Source organism: Oncorhynchus clarkii, chromosome 26 (genome assembly GCF_045791955.1).
Source record: "Oncorhynchus clarkii lewisi isolate Uvic-CL-2024 chromosome 26, UVic_Ocla_1.0, whole genome shotgun sequence".
NCBI classification, from domain to species: Eukaryota; Metazoa; Chordata; class Actinopteri; order Salmoniformes; family Salmonidae; genus Oncorhynchus; species Oncorhynchus clarkii.
This window is the reverse complement of record NC_092172.1, coordinates 50,068,860-50,085,767: the sequence shown is the minus strand read 5'-3', so window position 1 is coordinate 50,085,767 and position 16,908 is coordinate 50,068,860. Positions and strand designations below refer to the sequence as shown.

At 47.2% G+C, this 16,908-nt stretch overlaps 1 protein-coding gene across 7 annotated transcripts in view; it reads right to left on the bottom strand.

The window, feature by feature from the left end:
• The window catches only part of LOC139385248 (FH1/FH2 domain-containing protein 1-like), a 172,313-nt gene extending 159,224 nt beyond the window's left edge, over nucleotides 1-13,089 (bottom strand). For all 7 annotated transcript variants that reach the window (XM_071130399.1, XM_071130401.1, XM_071130402.1 and 4 more), the window contains exon 1: nucleotides 12,696-13,089. In XM_071130399.1, coding sequence (XP_070986500.1) covers nucleotides 12,696-12,860 — 165 coding nt within the window. In that variant the 5' untranslated portion in view covers nucleotides 12,861-13,089. The remainder of the gene's footprint in view (nucleotides 1-12,695) is intronic.
• Nucleotides 13,090-16,908: the final 3,819 nt, after the last annotated feature.

Below are 16,908 nucleotides of genomic sequence, written 5' to 3'. Positions count from 1 at the left end.
GCTTTCTACAGACTGAGTGAATCAGGCCTTCACTTTCTATGGAATATACAGGCATAGGCTACCTGCTTTCTACAGACTGTGTGAATCAGGCCTTCATGGTCAAATTACTGCAGAGAAACAACTACTGAAGGACACCAATAAGAAGAAGAGACTTGAAGAAGAACCACCAGCAATGTACATTAGACCCCTCAGGAGACTGAAAGGATTCGACATGGGTTCCCAGACCCTCAAAAGGTTCTACAGCTGCACCATCGAGAGCATCCTGACCGGTTGCATCACCGCCTGGTATGGCAAATGCTCGGCATCCGACCGCAAGGCGCTACAGAGGGTAGTGGGAACGGCCCAGTACATCACCGGGGACAAGCTTCCTGCCATCCAGGACCTATATAATAGGCGGTGTCAAAGGAAAGCCCAGAAAATTGTCAGACTCCAGTCACCTAAGTTAAAGACTGTTTTCTCTGCTAGCGCATGGCAAGATGTACCGGAGCGCCAAGTCTAGGACCAAAAGGCTCCTCAACAGCTTCTACCCCCAAGCCATTAGACTGCAATTCATAAAAATCGCCACCAGAAAATTTACATCGACACCTCCTTGTACACTGCTGCTACTCGCTGTTTGTTATCTATGCATAGTCACTTCACCCCCACCTACATGTACAGATTACCTCAACTAACCTGTACCCCCGCATACCGACTCTGTACGGGTACCCCCTGTATATAGCCTCCACATTGACTCGGTACCGGTGCCCCCTGTATATAATATAGCCTCCACATTGACTCTGTACCGGTACCCCCTGTATATAGTCTCCACACTGACTCGGTACCCCCTGTATATAGCCTCCACACTGACTCAGTACCGGTACCCCCTGTATATAGCCTCCACACTGACTCTGTACCGTAATACCCTGTATATAGTCTCCACATTGACTCTGTACCGGTACCCCCTATATATAACCTCCACATTGACTCTGTACCGTAACACCCTGTATATAGCCTCCACATTGACTCTGTACCGTAACACCCTGTATATAGCCTCCACATTGACTCTGTACCGTAACACCCTGTATATAGTCTCCACATTGACTCTGTACCGGTACCCCCTGTATATAACCTCCACATTGACTCTGTACCGTAACACCCTGTATATAGCCTCCACATTGACTCTGTACCATAACACCCTGTATATAGCCTCCACATTGACTCTGTACCGTAACACCCCGTATATAGCCTCCACATTGACTCTGTACCGTAACACCCTGTATATAGCCTCCACATTGACTCTGTACCGTAATACCCTGTATATAGCCTCCACATTGACTCTGTACCATAACACCCTGTATATAGCCTCCACATTGACTCTGTACCGTAACACCCTGTATATAGCCTCCACATTGACTCTGTACCGTAACACCCTGTATATAGCCTCCACATTGACTCTGTACCGTAATACCCTGTATATAGCCTCCACATTGTTATTCTTATTGTGTGACTTTTTATTTTAGTCTACTTGGTAAATATTTTATTCTTCTTGAACTGCACTGTTGGTTAAGGGCTTGTCAGTAAAGCATTTCACGGTAAAGTCTACACTTGTGTTCGGCGCATGTGTAGTTCCCAACGTGAAGCATAGAGGAGGTGCTTTGCTGGTGACACTGTCAGTGATTTATTTAGAATTCAAGGCACACTTAACCAGCATGGCTTCCAGGACAATGACCCAACACACATCCAGGCTGTGTAAGGGCTATTTGTTCAAGAAGGAGAGTGATAGAGTCCTGCATCAGATGACCTGGCCTCCACAATCACCCAACCTCAACCCAATTGAGATGGTTTGGGATGAGTCGGACCGCAGAGTGAAGGAAAAGCAGCCAACTAGAGCTCAGCACAATGTGGTAACTCCTTCTAGACGGTTGGAAAAGCATTCCAGGTGAAGCTGGTTAGGAGTGTGCCAAGAGCATGCAAAAAGGGTGGCTACTTTGAACAATCTCAAATATATTTTGATTTGTTTAACACTTTTTTGGTATCTACATGATTCCATATGTGTTGATTCCTAGTTTTGATGTCTTCACTGTTATTCTACAATGTAGAAAATAGTAAAAACAAAGAAAACCCTTGAATGAGTAGGTGTTCTAGAACCCTGGAATGAGTAGGTGTTCTAGAACCCTGGAATGAGTAGGTGTTCTAGAACCCTGGAATGAGTAGGTGTTCTAGAACCCTGGAATGAGTAGGTGTTCTAGAACCCTGGAATGAGTAGATGTGTCTAAACTGTAGACACGTACAGTAGGTTACATACTATCCACAGACATGATCACATTATGCAGCCTCACAACCTTTAAATACCAACCAATCCAGATTGTCTTGACAGAATGACAACAATGCCAACCAAAGGAAGAAAAAAAAATAAAAACCAAGCATACCACAATTAACCAGGTATCCAAACACTGCAGAAGGAACTGAGCTCCAGTAAGCACCATGCTTGAGGGGGGAGGAAGCTAGCCTGGGTCTGTTTCTGCTCCTTCAGCTTTAGGAGGGAAGAAGCTAGCCTGGGTCGGTTTCTGCTCCTTCAGCTTGAGGAGGGAGGAAGCTAGCCTGGGTGTGTTTCTGCTCCTTCAGCTTGAGGAGGGAGGAAGCTAGCCTGGGTCTGTTTCTGCTCCTTCAGCTTGAGGGGGGAGGAAGCTAGCCTGGGTCTGTTTCTGCTCCTTCAGCTTGAGGAGGGAGGAAGCTAGCCTGGGTCTGTTTCTGCTCCTTCAGCTTGAGGGAGGAAGCTAGCCTGGGTCTGTTTCTGCTCCTTCAGCTTGAGGAGGGAGGAAGCTAGCCTGGGTCTGTTTCTGCTCCTTCAGCTTGAGGGGGGAGGAAGCTAGTCTGGGTCTGTTTCTGCTCCTTTAGCTTTAGGAGGGAAGAAGATAGCCTGGGTCGGTTTCTGCTCCTTCAGCTTGAGGAGGGAGGAAGCTAGCCTGGGTGTGTTTCTGCTCCTTCAGCTTGAGGAGGGAGGAAGCTTGCCTGGGTCTGTTTCTGCTCCTTCAGCTTGAGGGGGGAGGAAGCTAGTCTGGGTCTGTTTCTGCTCCTTCAGCTTTAGGAGGGAAGAAGATAGCCTGGGTCGGTTTCTGCTCCTTCAGCTTGAGGAGGGAGGAAGCTAGCCTGGGTGTGTTTCTGCTCCTTCAGCTTGAGGAGGGAGGAAGCTAGCCTGGGTCTGTTTCTGCTCCTTCAGCTTGAGGGGGGAGGAAGCTAGCCTGGGTCTGTTTCTGCTCCTTCAGCTTTAGGAGGGAAGAAGCTAGCCTGGGTCTGTTTCTGCTCCTTCAGCTTGAGGGGGGAGGAAGCTAGCCTGGGTGTGTTTCTTCTCCTTCAGCTTGAGGAGGGAGGAAGCTAGCCTGGGTCTGTTTCTGCTCCTTCAGCTTGAGGGGGGAGGAAGCTAGCCTGGGTCTGTTTCTGCTCCTTCAGCTTTAGGAGGGAAGAAGCTAGCATGGGTCTGTTTCTGCTCCTTCAGCTTGAGGGGGGAGGAAGCTAGCCTGGGTCTGTTTCTGCTCCTTCAGCTTTAGGAGGGAAGAAGCTAGCCTGGGTCTGTTTCTGCTCCTTCAGCTTGAGGGGGGAGGAAGCTAGCCTGGGTCTGTTTCTGCTCCTTCAGCTTGAGGAGGGAGGAAGCTAGCCTGGGTCTGTTTCTGCTCCTTCAGCTTGAGGAGGGAGGAAGCTAGCCTGGGTCTGTTTCTGCTCCTTCAGCTTGAGGAGGGAGGAAGCTAGCCTGGGTCTGTTTCTGCTCCTTCAGCTTGAGGAGGGAGGAAGCTAGCCTGGGTCTGTTTCTGCTCCTTCAGCTTGAGGAGGGAGGAAGCTAGCCTGGGTCTGTTTCTGCTCCTTCAGCTTGAGGGGGGAGGAAGCTAGCCTGGGTCTGTTTCTGCTCCTTCAGCTTTAGGAGGGAGGAAGCTAGCCTGGGTCTGTTTCTGCTCCTTCAGCTTGAGGGGGGAGGAAGCTAGCCTGGGTCTGTTTCTGCTCCTTCAGCTTTAGGAGGGAAGAAGCTAGCCTGGGTCTGTTTCTGCTCCTTCAGCTTGAGGGGGGAGGAAGCTAGCCTGGGTCTGTTTCTGCTCCTTCAGCTTGAGGAGGGAGGAAGCTAGCCTGGGTCTGTTTCTGCTCCTTCAGCTTGAGGAGGGAGGAAGCTAGCCTGGGTCTGTTTCTGCTCCTTCAGCTTGAGGAGGGAGGAAGCTAGCCTGGGTCTGTTTCTGCTGCTTCAGCTTGAGGGGGGAGGAAGCTAGCCTGGGTCTGTTTCTGCTCCTTCAGCTTTAGGAGGGAAGAAGCTAGCCTGGGTCTGTTTCTGCTCCTTCAGCTTGAGGGGGGAGGAAGCTAGCCTGGGTCTGTTTCTGCTCCTTCAGCTTGAGGAGGGAGGAAGCTATCCTGGGTCTGTTTCTGCTCCTTCAGCTTGAGGAGGGAGGAAGCTAGCCTGGGTCTGTTTCTGCTCCTTCAGCTTGAGGAGGGAGGAAGCTAGCCTGGGTCTGTTTCTGCTGCTTCAGCTTGAGGGGGGAGGAAGCTAGCCTGGGTCTGTTTCTGCTCCTTCAGCTTTAGGAGGGAAGAAGCTAGCCTGGGTGTGTTTCTGCTCCTTCAGCTTGAGGAGGGAGGAAGCTAGCCTGGGTCTGTTTCTGCTCCTTCAGCTTGAGGGGGGAGGAAGCTAGCCTGGGTCGGTTTCTGCTATCTCAACTCCTTCAGCTTGAGGAGGGAGGAAGGGTCGGTTTCTGCTATCTGAACTCCTTCAGCTTGAGGAGGGAGGAAGCTAGCCCGGGTCTGTTTCTGCTCTGTCAACTCCTTCAGCAACTGTTACATCAATGCCAGTAACGGAGTTCGCAAGAGTACAACCTGATCTGGGACCAGGCTAGAACTAGGAGGAAGCAGCATTCTAATACCTGATCTGGGACCAGACTAGAACTAGGAGGAAGCAGCATTCTAATACCTGATCTGGGACCAGACTAGAACTAGGAGGAAGCAGCATTCTAATACCTGATCTGGGACTAGACTAGAACTAGGAGGAAGCAGCATTCTAATACCTGATCTGGGACCAGACTAGAACTAGGAGGAAGCAGCATTCTAATACCTGATCTGGGACCAGACTAGAACTAGGAGGAAGCAGCATTCTAATACCTGATCTGGGACCAGACTAGAACTAGGAGGAAGCAGCATTCTAATACCTGATCTGGGACTAGACTAGAACTAGGAGGAAGCAGCATTCTAATACCTGATCTGGGACCAGACTAGAACTAGGAGGAAGCAGCATTCTAATACCTGATCTGGGACCAGACTAGAACTAGGAGGAAGCAGCATTCTAATACCTGATCTGGGACCAGACTAGAACTAGGAGGAAGCAGCATTCTAATACCTGATCTGGGACCAGACTAGAACTAGGAGGAAGCAGCATTCTAATACCTGATCTGGGACCAGACTAGAACTAGGAGGAAGCAGCATTCTAATACCTGATCTGGGACCAGGCTAGAACTAGGAGGAAGCAGCATTCTAATACCTGATCTGGGACCAGACTAGAACTAGGAGGAAGCAGCATTATTATAATACCTGATCTGGGACTGAACTAGAACTAGGAGGAAGCAGCATTCTAATACCTGATCTGGGACCAGACTAGAACTAGGAGGAAGCAGCATTCTAATACCTGATCTGGGACCAGACTAGAACTAGGAGGAAGCAGCATTCTAATACCTGATCTGGGACCAGGCTAGAACTAGGAGGAAGCAGCATTCTAATACCTGATCTGGGACCAGACTAGAACTAGGAGGAAGCAGCATTATTATAATACCTGATCCGGGACCAGACTAGAACTAGGAGGAAGCAGCATTCTAATACCTGATCTGGGACCAGACTAGAACTAGGAGGAAGCAGCATTCTAATACCTGATCTGGGACCAGACTAGAACTAGGAGGAAGCAGCATTCTAATACCTGATCTGGGACCAGGCTAGAACTAGGAGGAAGCAGCATTCTAATACCTGATCTGGGACCAGACTAGAACTAGGAGGAAGCAGCATTCTAATACCTGATCTGGGACCAGACTCGAACTAGGAGGAAGCAGCATTCTAATACCTGATCTGGGACCAGACTAGAACTAGGAGGAAGCAGCATTCTAATACCTGATCTGGGACCAGGCTAGAACTAGGAGGAAGCAGCATTCTAATACCTGATCTGGGACCAGACTAGAACTAGGAGGAAGCAGCATTCTAATACCTGATCTGGGACTAGACTAGAACTAGGAGGAAGCAGCATTCTAATACCTGATCTGGGACCAGACTAGAACTAGGAGGAAGCAGCATTCTAATACCTGATCTGGGACCAGACTAGAACTAGGAGGAAGCAGCATTCTAATACCTGATCTGGGACCAGACTAGAACTAGGAGGAAGCAGCATTCTAATACCTGATCTGGGACCAGACTAGAACTAGGAGGAAGCAGCATTATTATAATACCTGATCCGGGACCAGACTCGAACTAGGAGGAAGCAGCATTCTAATACCTGATCTGGGACCAGACTAGAACTAGGAGGAAGCAGCATTCTAATACCTGATCTGGGACCAGACTAGAACTAGGAGGAAGCAGCATTCTAATACCTGATCTGGGACCAGGCTAGAACTAGGAGGAAGCAGCATTCTAATACCTGATCTGGGACCAGACTAGAACTAGGAGGAAGCAGCATTCTAATACCTGATCTGGGACCAGACTAGAACTAGGAGGAAGCAGCATTCTAATACCTGATCTGGGACTAGACTAGAACTAGGAGGAAGCAGCATTCTAATACCTGATCTGGGACCAGACTAGAACTAGGAGGAAGCAGCATTCTAATACCTGATCTGGGACCAGACTAGAACTAGGAGGAAGCAGCATTCTAATACCTGATCTGGGACCAGACTAGAACTAGGAGGAAGCAGCATTCTAATACCTGATCTGGGACCAGACTAGAACTAGGAGGAAGCAGCATTCTAATACCTGATCTGGGACCAGACTAGAACTAGGAGGAAGCATCATTCTAATACCTGATCTGGGACCAGACTAGAACTAGGAGGAAGCAGCATTATTATAATACCTGATCTGGGACCAGACTAGAACTAGGAGGAAGCAGCATTATTATAATACCTGATCTGGGACCAGACTAGAACTAGGAGGAAGCAGCATTCTAATACCTGATCTGGGACCAGACTAGAACTAGGAGGAAGCAGCATTCTAATACCTGATCTGGGACCAGACTAGAACTAGGAGGAAGCAGCATTCTAATACCTGATCTGGGACCAGACTAGAACTAGGAGGAAGCAGCATTCTAATACCTGATCTGGGACCAGACTAGAACTAGGAGGAAGCAGCATTCTAATACCTGATCTAGGACCAGACTAGAACTAGGAGGAAACAGCATTCTAATACCTGATCTCACCAGAGTATATTACACTATTATAATACCATCCACACTATTCCAGTAGTGCCTGTGGCTTCCCATGCCTTGTTGTGTCCCAAATAGCAACCTACTCCCTATATAGTGCAATACGTCTGTAAAGTTAGTGCACTACAGTGCATTCAGAAAGAATTCAGACCCCTTCACTTTTTCCACATTGTTACGTTACAGCCTTATTCTAAAAATGATTCAATCGCCCCCCCCCCAATCTATACACAATACCCCATAATGACATCACAATACCCCATAATTACAAAGCCAAAATACATTTAGAAAGTTTAGCTAATTTACTAAAAATACAAAACATCACATTTAAGTATTCAGACCCTTTACTCAGTACTTTGTTGAAGCACCTTTGGCAGCGATTACAGACTCAAGTCTTCTTGGGTATGACGCTACAAGCTTGGCACACCTGTGTTTGGAGAGTTTCTCCTATTCTTCTCAGCAGATCCTCTCAAGCTCTGTCAGGTTGGATGGGGGAGCGTCGCTGCACAGGTCTCCCCAGAGATGTTAGATCGGGTTCAAATATTACACCTTTATTTCAACAAGGAACACAGACCGAGACCAAGGTCTCTGACAGCTGGGCCCTGCGTATACATGTTTACACATATAGTTTAGGTACAATGAGTCCGGGCTCTGGCTGGGCCACTCAAGCACATTCAGAGATTTGTCCCAAAGTCACTCCTGCGTTGTCTTGGCTTTGCGCTTAGCGTCGTTGTCCTGTTGGAAGGTGAACCTTTGACCTCGTCTGAGGTCCTGAACGTTCTGGAGCAGGTTCTCTGTAGTTTGGTCCGTTCATATTTCCCTCGATCCTGACTAGTCTTCCAGTTCTTGCAGCTGAAAAACATCACCACAGCATGATGCCACCACCATGCTTCACCGTGGGGATGGTGCCAGGTTTCCTCCAGATGTGACACTTGGCATTCAGGCCAAAGGGTTCAATCTTGGTTTCATCAGACCAGAGAATCTTGTTTCTCGTGGTCTGAGAGTCTTTAGGTGCCTTTTAGAAAATTCAAAGTGGGCTGTCATGGGCATTTTACTGAGGAGTGGCTTCCGTCTGGCCACTCTACCATAAAGGCCTGGTTGGTGGAGTGCTGCAGAGATGGTTATCCTTCTAGAAGGTTCTCCTATCTCCACAGAGGAACTCTGGAGCTCTGTCAAAGTGACCATCCGGTTCTTGGTCACCTCCCTGACCAAGGCCCTTCTTCCCTGATTACTCAGTTTGGCTGGGTGGCCAAGCTCTAGGAAGAGTCTTGGTGGTTCCAAACTTCTTCCATTTCAGAATGATGGAGGACACTGTGTTCTTGAGGACCGCCAATGCTGCAGAAATGTTTTGGTACCCTTCCCCAGATCTGTGCCTCGACACAATGCTGTCTCGGAGCTCTACGGACAATTCCTTCGACCTCATGGATTGGTTTTTGCTCTGACATGAACAGTCAACTATGGGACCTTATATAGACAGGTGTGTGCCTTGCCAAATCATGTCCAATCAATTGAATTTACCACAGGTGGACTCCAATCAAGTTGTAGAAACATCTTAAGGATGATCAATGGAAACAGGAAGCACCTGAGATAAATTTCGAGTCTCATAGCAAAGAGCCGGTACCAGACTGGTACATATAGGGCTGGTACCCGACTGGTGCATATAGGGCTGGTACATATATGGCTGGTACATATAGGGCTGGCACCAGACTGGTGCATATAGGGCTGGTACATATAGGGCTGGTACCAGACTGGTGCATATAGGACTGGTGCATATATGGCTGGTGCATATAGGGCTGGTACCAGACTGGTGCATATAGGGCTGGTGCATACAGGGCTGGTACCAGACTGGTGCATATAGGGATGGTGCATATAGGGCTGGTGCCGGGCTGGTGCATACAGGGCTGGTGCATACAGGGCTGGTGCACACAGGGCTGGTACCAGGCTGGTGCATATAGGGCTGGTGCATATAGGGCTGGTGCATATAGGGCTGGTGCATATAGGGCTGGTACCAGACTGGGGCATATAGGGCTGGTACATACAGGGCTGGTGCCAGGCTGGTGCATATAGGGCTGGTGCATATAGGGCTGGTGCATATAGGGCTGGTACCAGACTGGTGCATATAGGGCTGGTGCATATAGGGCTGGTACCAGACTGGTGCATATAGGGCTGGTGCATATAGGGCTGGTACCAGACTGGTGCATATAGGGCTGGTGCATATAGGGCTGGTACCAGACTGGGGCATATAGGGCTGGTACATACAGGGCTGGTGCCAGGCTGGTGCATATAGGGCTGGTGCATATAGGGCTGGTGCATATAGGGCTGGTACCAGACTGGTGCATATAGGGCTGGTGCATATAGGGCTGGTACCAGACTGGTGCATATAGGGCTGGTGCATATAGGGCTGGTACCAGACTGGTGCATATAGGGCTGGTGCATATAGGGCTGGTACCAGACTGGTGCATATAGGGCTGGTACCAGACTGGTGCATCTAGAGCTGGTACATCTAGGGCTGGTACCAGACTGGTGCATATAGGGCTGGTACCAGACTGGTGCATACAGGGCTGGTATCTGCAGCGTATCGTGTTTACAGATCCCACCCTTTCCTTGGGTATTAACTCCACTTAGACTAAACTGACATCCAGAGAGGAAGAGAGGGGGGGTCAAAACACCGACTGGGGGGTCAGAGGGTATCAAAACACCGACTGATCCAGGGAGGAAGAGAGGGGGGGGGGGGTCAGGGGGTATCAAAACACCGACAGTAATAGAAAACACTTTCCCATAATATACTAACAAACTAAAACGAAGAACAGAGGGGAAAAAAAACATTCAGGTTATTATGTTTTATTATGTTGAGATAATAAAAACACAATTCCCACAACAAAAACAAACTATAAGGAACAGAGCAACAAAAAAAACCATCATTGTTTAGTCCTACGACGCTGAAATAACTGTTAAGACTCATTAATCTGATACAAGACAGGTTTAGACATTATGGACATTTCCATGCTATCTCTCTAACAGCCCGGGAAGTATCTGTTTACATCCCACATGGCACCCTATTCCCTACCTAGTGCACTATTGTTGACCAAGAGCCCTTAGGGTAGAGCACTATAAAGGGAAAAGGGTGCCATTTGGGATCTGGCGGGACTCACCCCGGGGCAAGGGAGTGATTAGGCGGATTTGTAAAGGAATGTTTTTAAAAGGAGACAAGTAGTCTCTAGTTTTTAATCATGCACCGAGGAGAAATATAGGGTTGTGAGGGGTTGGAGGGGGGTTAACACAGAGGGGTTGGAAGGGGGTTAGTGTTAACACAGAGGGGTTGGAAGGGGGTTAACACAGAGGGGTTGAAAGGGGGTAGGGTTAACAGAGGGGTTGGAAGGGGGTTAACACAGAGGGGTTGGAAGGGGGTTAACACAGAGGGGTTGGGTTAACACAGAGGGGTTGGGTTAACACAGAGGGGTTGGGTTAACACAGAGGGGTTGGGTTAACACAGAGGGGTTGGAGGGGTTGGGTTAACACAGAGGGGTTGGAGGGGTTGGGTTAACACAGAGGGGTTGGAGGGGTTGGGTTAACACAGAGGGGTTGGGTTAACACAGAGGGGTTGGAGGGGTTGGGTTAACACAGAGGGGTTGGAAGGGGGTTAACACAGAGGGGTTGGAAGGGGGTTAACACAGAGGGGTTGGGTTAACACAGAGGGGTTGGAGGGGTTGGGTTAACACAGAGGGGTTGGAAGGGGGTTAACACAGAGGGGTTGGAAGGGGGTTAACACAGAGGCGTTGGAAGGGGGTTAACACAGAGGGGTTGGAAGGGGGTTAACACAGAGGGGTTGGAAGGGGGTTAACACAGAGGGGTTGGAAGGGGGTTAACACAGAGGGGTTGGAAGGGGGTTAACACAGAGGGGTTGGAAGGGGGTTAACACAGAGGGGTTGGAAGGGGGTTAACACAGAGGGGTTGGAAGGGGGTTAACACAGAGGGGTTGGAAGGGGGTTAACACAGAGGGGTTGGAAGGGGGTTAACACAGAGGGGTTGGAAGGGGGTTAACACAGAGGGGTTGGGTTAACACAGAGGGGTTGGGTTAACACAGAGGGGTTGGAGGGGTTGGGTTAACACAGAGGGGTTGGAGGGGTTGGGTTAACACAGAGGGGTTGGAGGGGTTGGGTTAACACAGAGGGGTTGGGTTAACACAGAGGGGTTGGATGGGTTGGGTTAACACAGAGGGGTTGGAAGGGGGTTAACACAGAGGGGTTGGAAGGGGGTTAACACAGAGGGGTTGGGTTAACACAGAGGGGTTGGAGGGGTTGGGTTAACACAGAGGGGTTGGAGGGGGTTAACACAGAGGGGTTGGAAGGGGGTTAACACAGAGGCGTTGGAAGGGGGTTAACACAGAGGCGTTGGAAGGGGGTTAACACAGAGGGGTTGGAAGGGGGTTAACACAGAGGGGTTGGAAGGGGGTTAACACAGAGGGGTTGGAAGGGGGTTAACACAGAGGGGTTGGAAGGGGGTTAACACAGAGGGGTTGGAAGGGGGTTAACACAGAGGGGTTGGAAGGGGGTTAACACAGAGGGGTTGGAAGGGGGTTAACACAGAGGGGTTGGAAGGGGGTTAACACAGAGGGGTTGGAAGGGGGTTAACACAGGGGGGTTGGAAGGGGGTTAACACAGAGGGGTTGGAAGGGGGTTAACACAGAGGGGTTGGAAGGGGGTTAACACAGAGGGGTTGGAAGGGGGTTAACACAGAGGGGTTGGAAGGGGGTTAACACAGAGGGGTTGGAAGGGGGTTAACACAGAGGGGTTGGAAGGGGGTTAACACAGAGGGGTTGGATGGGGGTTGGGTTAACAGAGAGGAGTTGGAAGGGGGTTAACAAAGAGGGGTTGGATGGGGGTTGGGTTAACAGAGAGGAGTTGGAAGGGGGTTAACAAAGAGGGGTTAAATCAACATTTGTATTTTAGCTAAATATGTTTTACTCAACAAACTTCAGCAATCTAGATAATTAAACAGTCCTTGATCAACTATCTATTCACCTGCATGTTCAAGTTTAGATAACTTTCCCGAGGTAAGTTATTCATTTATAAAGGCTACCTTCTTTTTGAAATATGCAACAACTGGACTGTCAATCAAGTACCGGTAGGCTCCTTTTGACAAGGATACCCCGTCGTGTGGATGACATGACCATGGACGTCAGCCAGTCAATCACCATGGGGGATCACACCTGTGTAGGTCGGCTGCTGGTGGCTCCAGCATATTATCCGAACGCACCAAGTTATTTTAGAAAGACGATAAGGCTGTCCAATTTGAAACTTACCTTCAGCGGTGCCTCCAGGAGTTTGTGAACCCCGGCTATCTGCTCAATCAAGGCGATGTTTTCGTCCAGATCATAGGGCGGCGGTCTCCGTGGCTCCGGGAAGTTGGTACAGACGAAAGGGTCCGAGTCCTCCAAATACTGCACTCGGCAGGTTATAATGGCCATGGCTTTTCCTCAGCCGGCTGGGGATAACGTTTCTCTGCTGTCAGTCGCGGTGTAGAGCTGTGGCCCTGCGAAAATTTTCCCCTTGTCCTAAACTTCCATTTTAAAATAAAGAAGGAAAAAAACGCGGCGACTTGTTCTTCCCCGCTTGACGCTCTTTCTCTCGGTGTTAAAGGGAAACTGTTGCTGTACAGAACACACCAGCGGACAACCCCTTGCGGTGACCGTGTGACGTCAGGTATCAGGAAGCAGAGTGTGAGGGGTTGGAACTGCTGCTGGAAGTTGAGAATGAGTGACTCATGAGATGGAAATAGACAGAGCTACAGCTGGCACAGCAGTTAAACTGAGACGATTCAAACTGCTAGTTCTGCGGAAAACGTAAACTAACTAAACACTTGGGAGGGGGAAAAAAAATGCTGGGCGAAGCCTAATATTAACTGAGGAATCGCGTATTGATAGTCTAATTAGGTATGCTAATGTTTTTTGCTCATTTGTTAATTGACACCCGCCAATTAAGACGGTTAACGTTAGATCCGTTCCCAAGTAATTAGGATAAACATTGACAATGATAGAGCGCTCTCTGCTGGATTGACTGGAAAGTGGACATTTAATCTGCCCTGTCGGCCTTCATATTTTATTTTACATTGTTTTATGAACACAACAAATACAAAAACAGAAATATACAAACCAGAGTACATAAACCTGACAGACGGGGGTTTTACATATCGAGATACATTTTCAATTTGTTAAGATGTTTTATGGTGTGTATTGCTTTTTTGTTTTTTAGATTTACCGATCAATTCTAAATAATATTTAAATTATATCTTAAATAATGTGAAGAGGGGTTCGTTCTTTGTCCACTTCGTTTTATGGATGAAGAATCTTCCATGAAAGATAAACACATTAACAATGTAAGTTAAATCAGGGTCTGTATCATTTAGATCGCAATAACACATAATAACAGTCTCTCAGATTAACATTAATAGTCGTTTCTTTTCAAATAACATATTCTGACTCACTCCAACATCTTCTGACTCACTCCAACATCTTCTGACTCACTCCAACATCTTCTGACTCACTCCAACATCTTCTGACTCACTCCAACATCTTCTGACTCATTCCAACATCTTCTAACTCACTCCAATATCTTCTGACTCACTCCAACATCTTCTGACTCACTCCAACATCTTCTGACTCACTCCTCACTCCAACATCTTCTGACTCACTCCAACATCTTCTAACTCCCTCCAATATCTTCTGACTCACTCCAACATCTTCTGACTCACTCCAACATCTTCTGACTCACTCCAACATCTTCTAACTCCCTCCAATATCTTCTGACTCACTCCAACATCTTCTGACTCACTCCAACATCTTCGAACTCACTCCAACATCTTCTGACTCACTCCAATATCTTCTGACTCACTCCTCACTCCAACATCTTCTGACTCACTCCAACATCTTCTGACTCACTCCAACATCTTCTAACTCACTCCAACTTCTTCTGACTCACTCCTCACTGCAACATCTTTGAACTTACTCTAACATCTTCTTACTCACTCCAACATCTTCTGACTCACTCCAACATCATATGACTCACTCCAACATCATCTGACTCACTCCTCACTCCAACATCATCTGACTCACTCCAACATCATCTGACTCACTCCAACATCTTCTGACTCACACTGATATAAGAAGAGTCCCAGTTCTGGGTCACAACCACAAAATACACATTTGTTATCGATAGATATTTTAAATCTGTGTATAATAAATGTCTTTACAGGGTAGGTTGTTTGTATGATACTTCTTTCACCTCATTAGATTTTCAATATTTACCAGATAACAACGAGACTTTGTTCCAGTTGACTTGTCCTAGGGCTGCATACCAGTACAAATCTAGCTTGGGGCCCCCAAAAAGCTACAGGTGAAAAATTATGTTGAAGTTGTGTAAATTATATAAACTACAGATTGTTGTATAAACTACAGATTGTTGTATAAACTACAGATTGTTGTATAAACTACAGATTGTTTTATAAACTACAGATTGTTGTATAAACTACAGATTGTTGTATAAACTACAGATTGTTGTATAAACTACAGATTGTTGTATAAACTACAGATTGTTGTATAAACTACAGATTGTTGTATAAACTACAGGTTGTTGTATAAACTACAGATTGTTGTATAAACTACAGGTTGTTGTATAAACTACAGATTGTTTATAAACTACAGATTGTTTTATAAACTGACTCAACAGTACAGATGCCCCCCCCCATATGAACTTAATGCTGATTGTTAAGGTTCTGATTCAACAGTACAGATGCCCCCCCCCCCAATATGAACTTAATGCTGATTGTTAAGGTTCTGATTCAACAGTACAGATGCCCCCCCCCCCCCCCCCCAATATGAACTTAATGCTGATTGTTAAGGTTCTGATTCAACAGTACAGATGCCCCCCCCCAATATGAACTTAATGCTGATTGTTAAGGTTCTGACTCAACAGTACAGATGCCACCCCCCATATGAACTTAATGCTGATTGCTAAGGTTCTGACTCAACAGTACAGATGCCCCCCCCCAATATGAACTTAATGCTGATTGTTAAGGTTCTGACTCAACAGTACAGATGCCCCCCCATATGAACTTAATGCTGATTGCTACGGTTCAGATGCCCCCCCTCCCCCCAATATGAACTTAATGCTGATTGCTAAGGTTCTGATTCAACAGTACACTATATAGGGAATAGGGCTCTGGTCTGTAGTACCACTATATAGGGAATAGGGCTCTGGTCTATAGTAGTACCACTATATAGGGAATAGGGCTCTGGTCTATAGTAGTACCACTATATAGGGAATAGGGCTCTGGTCTATAGTAGTGTACTATATAGGGAATAGGGCTCTGGTCTATAGTAGTGTACTATATAGGGAATAGGGCTCTGGTCTATAGTAGTACCACTATATAGGGAATAGGGCTCTGGTCTATAGTAGTACCACTATATAGGGAATAGGGCTCTGGTCTATAGTAGTGTACTATATAGGGAATAGGGTTCTGGTCTATAGTAGTATCACTATATAGGGAATAGGACTCTGGTCTATAGTAGTACCACTATATAGGGAATAGGGCTCTGGTCTAAAGTAGTGCACCATATAGGTTATAGGGCTCTGGTCTATAGTGTACCACTATATAGGGAATAGGTCTCTGGTCTATAGTAGTACCACTATATAGGGAATAGGGCTCTGGTCTATAGTAGTACCACTATATAGGGAATAGGGCTCTGGTCTATAGTAGTACCACTATATAGGGAATACGGCTCTGGTCTATAGTAGTACCACTATATAGGGAATAGGGCTCTGGTCTATAGTAGTGCACTATATAGGGAATAGGGCTCTGGTCTATAGTAGTGTACTATATAGGGAATAAGGCTCTGGTCTATAGTAGTACCACTATATAGGGAATAGGGCTCTGGTCTATAGTAGTGTACTATATAGGGAATAGGGCTCTGGTCTATAGTAGTGGACTATATAGGGAATAGGGCTCTGGTCTATAGTAGTACCACTATATAGGGAATAGGGCTCTGGTCTATAGTAGTACCACTATATAGGGAATAGGGCTCTGGTCTATAGTAGTGTACTATATAGGGAATAGGGCTCTGGTCTATAGTAGTGTACTATATAGGGAATAGGGCTCTGGTCTATAGTAGTGTACTATATAGGGAATAGGGCTCTGGTCTATAGTAGTACCACTATATAGGGAATAGGGCTCTGGTCTATAGTAGTACCACTATATAGGGAATAGGGCTCTGGTCTATAGTAGTGTACTATATAGGGAATAGGGCTCTGGACTATAGTAGTGTACTATATAGGGAATAGGGCTCTGGTCTATAGTAGTGTACTATATAGGGAATAGGGCTCTGGTCTATAGTAGTACCACTATATAGGGAATAGGGCTCTGGTCTATAGTAGTATCACTATATAGGGAATAGGGCTCTGGTCTATAGTAGTACCACTATATAGGGAATAGGGCTCTGGTCTATAGTAGTACCACTATAT